The sequence below is a fragment of the Ruditapes philippinarum genome, unplaced genomic scaffold (assembly GCF_026571515.1).
Source record: "Ruditapes philippinarum isolate M1 unplaced genomic scaffold, ASM2657151v2 ctg15299_1_1_1_1, whole genome shotgun sequence".
In the NCBI taxonomy this organism is placed as follows: Eukaryota; Metazoa; Mollusca; class Bivalvia; order Venerida; family Veneridae; genus Ruditapes; species Ruditapes philippinarum.
In genome coordinates, this window is record NW_026866778.1 from 4,608 (window position 1) to 12,092 (window position 7,485).

At 33.1% G+C, this 7,485-nt stretch overlaps 1 protein-coding gene across 1 annotated transcript; it reads left to right on the forward strand.

Moving 5' to 3' along the window:
• The first annotated feature begins 227 nt into the window (after positions 1 to 227).
• LOC132733690 (uncharacterized) lies at positions 228 to 2,109 on the forward strand. Its single transcript, XM_060720351.1, has 2 exons — positions 228 to 622; positions 1,907 to 2,109. Exons 1-2 carry the CDS (start codon positions 456 to 458, stop codon positions 2,079 to 2,081), a joined length of 342 nt encoding a protein of 113 aa, XP_060576334.1. The 5' UTR covers positions 228 to 455; the 3' UTR covers positions 2,082 to 2,109.
• The last annotated feature ends 5,376 nt before the right edge of the window (positions 2,110 to 7,485 follow it).

The window sequence follows — 7,485 nt, forward strand, 5'->3', positions numbered from 1 at the left end:
ATATGTTTATAGTAAATTGATGTGTTTTTTCATGCATTTTGTATAATAATGCATTTCGTATAATGCATTATTCAACGGTAAATAGCATCAATTAAGGACACAGCAGTATTTATTAAAGTACAAAGGTGTTAAACACTGTTTACAAAATGAGAATTAATGTGTGCTTACATGTATGTACAATTTACTTGTTGACGATCGGCTTCCGAACTTTTCAAAATTTGTACATCAGGGCAGCGTTTTACTAACATTGCGTAAGTTTTTACGTAAGAATTATCGTAACTTTACGCTTACGTTTAAACTTACGTAAATCGTAAGTGCGTTTCACAAAACTTCCGTAAGTTTTTCCGTAGACTTACGTTAAAATATTTCGTAACTCTTCAAATGGAGGTTTGAGAACTCTTCACTATGGGAGGCGTTGCGGGAATCAATGTCAAAAAACACTGTCGTCTGTCAAAATGGAAACTGTCAACGTCAAACGCGCGAGAAAGTTGAATTGGTCCCAGGCTGTAGTCGATGAACTAAGAAATTCATACTTGGAGTTTCGTAGTGTCATCGATGGACGCCTGGGAGTCACTCTCACTAATTACCAGAAAGAGCAGACATGGAGAAGTATTCAGGAAAGGTAAATGTCTATCAATGTGATTCATCAAACATTTTTTCAGTTGAACAGAGCATAAAAAGTATTTACAGTAGCTCCGTGATTTTGATATGCTTTTGCATGGCCATTAGATCTATTAAACTTAACTGCAGTTCGGAATAAAAGCAAACGTGTTGATTCGCAAAGGCGATTACAAATAAAAAAAGTGGGTGGGGGATGGGGGTAACGGTTTAACTGCATACATGCATGTAATGAAATATCTACACCGAATTTGTATTCGTAAGTAAAATGGGTTCAAGTGACAATGGAATCTCTTATTATTGTCATTTTTATTATGCACATAGATATATGATACAGACACTAGCTATTGTACTTATGTGTATGCAATCAGAATCGATGTCCAAGGATATTTTTACCTAAATTGTAAAAGCCATTTCAGGAAATTTGGTAAAACACTTAATAATAAACTAATCATGTCATGAATATAGTTAATTTTAAACTTTGTTCCTTTGTGATTTTTCATTTACATCCATCTTTTGAAGAAAAAAACACAGACTTTTGAATTGTGTAGGATCAGTTACATGGCCAATGAAATGCCCTGAAATCACTTATGATATTTCTTTATATTTAAAAGATAAATAAAAACAAAATGACAAATTCTTTATTTATTCATTCAAATTATGTATGTCACAGTCTAGAAGCGTTCACTTTTTAGGGGGAATATGTGTAAGTTGTTGAATAGCTGTTGAACAGTATTCCAAAGTACCCGGGTTCAAGTCCATGACACCCTGTGACATATATAAAAATTTAGTACTTGCGGGAAAGGAAATATTGATTTTGAATGATCATTATTTGACATAATATAGAAAATATTGAATTCCTCAACAAGTTTATTTTCAATATTTTTTTGTGTTTCGTCTTGTGGATAAAATTAAAGTTTGTTAAACTTGTCAAACATAATGTTATAGAGGCTAGCTTTACAACAATATCTTGAACTTGTTTCATAAAACTTTATATGACTAATCATGTGACACCAAATATTTCTTAAATGTCAGCATGTTATCATTACTTTTGAAGTTTCCAAAGAGTAGCTGAAATTAGGTCATCACTGAAACAGAGCAGATATAAACATATCAAAGGAAAATACATTACCTTGTTAAATATCAATCAAGTAAAAGATTAGTGTTCCCTTAAACTCTACCTAACTTTAAAGCTAGTTTTAATATAAATCTGCTTCAGTTTTCTGACATGTTATGGACAAGATTTTTGAAATATTTTTGAATGTGCATTTTTATATATTGCAATCAGGATAAATGCACAAAGCAAGGAAACACGGACATTGGACGAAATCAAGAAGAAGCTGTCCGATATGAAAACGGCTATCAAGAAGAAGGAGAGGGAGAGAAGGCAGTTGTCCACCAAGACAGGCGGTGGCCCTGCTCCTATACTTAATGAACAGGATGAGAAGGTAACTATTAAATAATTTTCTAATAGAGATATTTGAAAACTATTTTCTTGCATATGATAAATTGACAAGTACATTTTCATTCCTAGTAATATTTATTGTCAGTCTTATTGATAACAGTGAAATGCTTCAGTAGTGAAAGCATTTTTTTTAAGACTGGATTTGTTTGTTTACAAATATAAATGGGAAAATAAAAGTTACCATAGTTTTCTATCAAATTTAATATGTCACAGGGTGTCATGGACTTGAACCCGGGTACTTTGGAATACTGTTCAACAGCTATTCAACAACTTACACATATTCCCCCTAAAAAGTGAACGCTTCTAGACTGTGACATACATAATTTGAATGAATAAATAAAGAATTTGTCATTTTGTTTTTATTTATCTTTTAAATATAAAGAAATATCATAAGTGATTTCAGGGCATTTCATTGGCCATGTAACTGATCCTACACAATTCAAAAGTCTGTGTTTTTTTCTTCAAAAGATGGATGTAAATGAAAAATCACAAAGGAACAAAGTTTAAAATTAACTATATTCATGACATGATTAGTTTATTATTAAGTGTTTTACCAAATTTCCTGAAATGGCTTTTACAATTTAGGTCAAAATATCCTTGGACATCGATTCTGATTGCATACACTGTACACATAAGTACAATAGTGTCTGTATCATATAGATCCTCTATGTGCATAATAAAAATGACAATTATAAGAGATTCCATTGTGACTTGAACCCATTTTACTTACGAATACAAAATCGGTGTAGATATTTCATTACATGCATGTATGCAGTTAAACCGTTACCGTAACCCCCATCCCCCACCCACTTTTTTATTTGTAATCGCCTTTGTGAATCAACACGTTTGCTTTTATTCCGAACTGCAGTTAAGTTTAATAAATCTAATGGCCATACAAAAGCATATCAAAACCACGGAGCTACTGTAAATACTTTTTATGCTCTGTTCAACTGAAAAAATGTTTGATGAATCACATTGATAGACATTTACCTTTCCTGAATACTTCTCCATGTCTGCTCTTTCTGGTAATTAGTGAGAGTGACTCCCAGGCGTCCATCGATGACACTACGAAACTCCAAGTATGAATTTCTTAGTTCATCGACTTCAGCCTGGGACCAATTCAACTTTCTCGCGCGTTTGACGTTGACAGTTTCCATTTTGACAGACGACAGTGTTTTTTGACATTGATTCCCGCAACGCCTCCCATAGTGAAGAGTTCTCAAACCTCCATTTGAAGAGTTACGAAATATTTTAACGTAAGTCTACGGAAAAACTTACGGAAGTTTTGTGAAACGCACTTACGATTTACGTAAGTTTAAACGTAAGCGTAAAGTTACGATAATTCTTACGTAAAAACTTACGCAATGTTAGTAAAACGCTGCCCAGGGCTTTTACCAATGATGTGAAAATCAATAAAATTTATTAATTTAAAGTTTATAATGTTTCTTGTGCATAAGGGAAACTACTTGAACTAACATGCCAAATGTTTAATTTTGAATAGTCTCCCTTCAATAAATCAATAATGACATTGTATTAAAGGCTTAAAGCAGACTTTGTTCTTCATTCGAAAGTAAATATAAAAGGATGGTCTGAACTGTCTGTATGCTGAATGCCACTGAAGTTAAACCTGTATTGCTGGAAGCTACTATACATGAATACTATTTTAGGCCCCCTTGCAGGTCCAGGGTAGAGCCCTGGTTCAGGTTAAGAGGACAAAGCCTCAGACGTTACTCCACACATCTGGACATATAAATATGTTAAAATATATAGATCTATGTTTTAAAATATTATTCCTACAAAAATAAAAATTTCAAATGTTGCTTTACATTGCTCAGTGTTTTTTTGCCTGTAATCTTGGTAATTCCTATATGTATTTAGATAAAATATGTTAGATCTCTTAACATGTTTTAAAAGTTAACGTAGCACGATATTACATCAAAATATTGAATAATGTATATATTAGAATATATGTTATCAAAGTTTAAATTATCAATGTATAATAAACGCACAACAAAGAAAAATTAAAAAGACTCAATGTTTGCTTTAACTGGTGCAGTTTAATACAGTGCACAGAGGTGACATTTGTGCGTTTTTATTTATCTCGTGCGCACGAGATACCATGTCGTGACCACGAGATACTAAGTCATGCGCACGAGATAATAAAATGGTGCGTCTGAGATATTATGTCGTGTGCACCACAGGGGGCCCACACAGTGTTTGGATGGTATATACTGCTTGATAGTGACCTTAAAATGAGATTTTAATCATAACCTTATAATATGTATATAAATAGTCTATATTTATATACATATTATAAGGTTATGACTAAAATCTCATTTTTAGGTCACTATCAAGCAGTATATACCATCCAAACACTGTGTGGGCCCCCTGTGGTGTGCACGAGTTACTATGTGGTGCGAACGAAATAATTAAGTCTGATGAATATTCAAATAAATATCAATTACCTTTAGCAAGTTTAAATTCTAGAATGTCTTCGTCCCGACATTAATTGAAGATAGACAGATTCTGCCAGGTCATTGACGATTCTATTACAATTGGCGTATCTTAAAAGGGGAGATAACTGTAACATAAAACTAATGTCTGAAAAGCGTCAAAAATGTCAAGATAAAAAGAGTAGTTTTGAAGAAGATAAAGAAGAAAAGATTGAAAACAATAAAATTGGTGGTTTAAAAACAAGGGTGAAACATGTTTAATGCTAGAGTACTGTACAATTTGGTAGGAAATACTACTCCACAACTTTATAAAATAACATATCAAACTGTAGATCATGTAGGTCTGGGACAATATAATGAGGTTATATTGTTGAGTACAAAACTGAATTCTGATGGACGAGTGCACAGCTGCCAAACCTATTTGGACGAGGAGTTAGCCGAGTGTCAGTCTGGTTTAGGGTTTTAAGCTGTATACGAGTCCAGTAGAATCAGTACTGTTCTCAACAACATAGAATGGCCTCTTTATTTCACAAACAGAACAGAAATAAGGAGATAATATGATTTTTTTTAAACTGAAAAAGAAAATAAGGCCTGATCTGTCCCAGGTCCGATGGTGTACATGTACGATATTCATTATTTGTTATAGATATTTTGGACCTTTAAAATGAAAACGAGACTACACAAAACGATATGGTTTGATATGGATTGTTGGACCCTGGAAACGTAAACGAAGCTTGTTTGGGCGAATGGTAACCACGTGGTTCAAACGCTGAAAGTTCATTGGTTATGTTTCAGGAGGTGTGAAATAAATATTTACATCGTCCTTGTCACATTGGGTGATATTTAAAGAGACATGCATAACGTTATTTCCCGTTTTTCGTGAACGTCAACTTACGTCAATTTTGTTAAATTTTTTCTTTCATCTAGGTTAGTAAATCATGTCTGTTGAAAAAACACGCTGGTGACTTAAAATTCACCAGAAATAAACATGCTAAGTGCTTGTAGTAATTTTATTTTATTGAAAGTAAGAACACGTTTTGTCGACAAAAGTCATCAAAATTTTGACAAGCGTCGGTAACAGCAGGGTCACATTAATATGTTTTCTCAAAAATGCAAAACGTGCGTAAAAATTAAAGTGGAACTTACATGCGAACTTTTTATTTCGTTGCCATATATGCAATTGTTTAATTACAGGATATTTGTTTAGGAAATTTCTAAGAATTTCAACATTGTAGTATTGAAGACGGGTGCTTATTTTTCATGTCAACGAATTAAATTTTATGTCCCGCCAAACATAATACCAAAAATAAAATAAAAATTACCCCGAAAAATTTATAATATCATATTCCAATAGCGGTTACACAGTGTTGGTAGGAAATAAATTGATTGTGAGTGGGACGGTTATACCGGTTTTGTTGATAGATAGAACTGATGATGTTGTGAGTGGGACGGGGGGTTTTGTTGATAAATAGGTGCTATGAGTGGGACGGGCATACCCGTTTTGTTAATAAATAGGTGCTATGAGTGGAACGAACATACTCGTTTTGAATATGCATCGAAGGGTTAAGCTGTGTCCAGTTCCTATGATTGCAAATTAAATCGTTTGATTTTGAATCATGTTATATATAATCTAACTTTAATAAGTTCATATTTTACTTTATTTATCAAGAATTCAAAATATAGGTTAAACATGTGATATATACATGTTGTATTAATGAATTAATAATATGATAATGAAACCTTGAGGTACACAAATACAGACATAACAGCTGTGTCATAAAATATATGTATGTACATGTAAATAACTAAACATACATGTAAGTGTCAACCAAGAGCTATTTTTAAAGCAAATCATTGTATGAAATAGTTATGTAAATGATAATAATACCATGATGGCCGATAATCTGATGTGTGTTTACGTAAAGCGCGACATTTTTTATTCAAATGACAAACTGCAGGGTGAATAGGGGCGCTTATCCAATAATGAGGGCACACTTTTTTTTTGAGTTTTTACACATTTCATGTTATATATATATATAAAAAAAAACGTTAGAGGCAGAAACATAAATATTGAAGAAAAAATGTTTTAAGTAGACGTAGCACCAGCAACAGGTGCTGCAGCAGCAGTAGAAGCAGCAGAATTAGCAGTAGCATTAACAGCAGCAGTATTCTAACAGTAGCAACAAGTAGCAGTAGCAAGGTAATAGTAGCAATAGTAACATCAGCAGTGCACGTTAGCAACAATAAAAGTAGAAGCGATAGTGGATAGTTATAATTAGGAAGAAGATTATTTCTATTTATAAGTATAGTGGAAATAGGTGGAAACGTAAACAAGGGTCATATACTTTTGGACAAACAATACAATTCGTTACAGCACTAAAATAATAAAAAAATCACTGCCATAATGACGTATTCGTCAGTTTAAAGATAGAAATGACTCATTCTTAAAGCGTAAAGACTAAGAACAACTGCGCTGATTTTAAGTACCTTAAGAAAGCAAATTTCAGGGAGACAACATGAGTTGACGAATATGATATTATCTATTCAAACGACACTTGACATCTTTTACTTACTTGTACTCACATTAGCCACTTTAAGCGCTTACATAGCGTGACTTCAGACTTGCTTGGGCGTTCGAAGAATAACCCACTTCCACCTCACACCAGTGAGACAGCACTAGCAAACGATTTCTTGCGTTACTTAAGTGACAAAATCCTTAGACTTCGTGATGATCTGGATAACATAAACACAAAAACATGATCTGCAGTGATTGATAGTATTATGGCATATGATGTACCATCAAGTGAAAATATCATGAACAAATTTATACCACTAAATGAAAAAGACATAATCAAACTTGTGAGTGAATCAAAGTCAACAACATGTGAGTTGGACGTTATGCCAACACCAAAGCTGAAAGAAAATCTTCATTTGCTTGCACCTATTATG

What these genes read in the sequence shown, in the direction of transcription:
- LOC132733690 (XM_060720351.1), top strand. Translation starts at nt 456, where the DNA reads ATGGAAACTGTCAACGTCAAACGCGCGAGAAAGTTGAATTGGTCCCAG. An exon ending in TGGAGAAGTATTCAGGAAAG is followed by an intron (nt 623 to 1,906) that starts GTAAATGTCTAT and finishes TATTGCAATCAG; the next exon opens with GATAAATGCACAAAGCAAGG.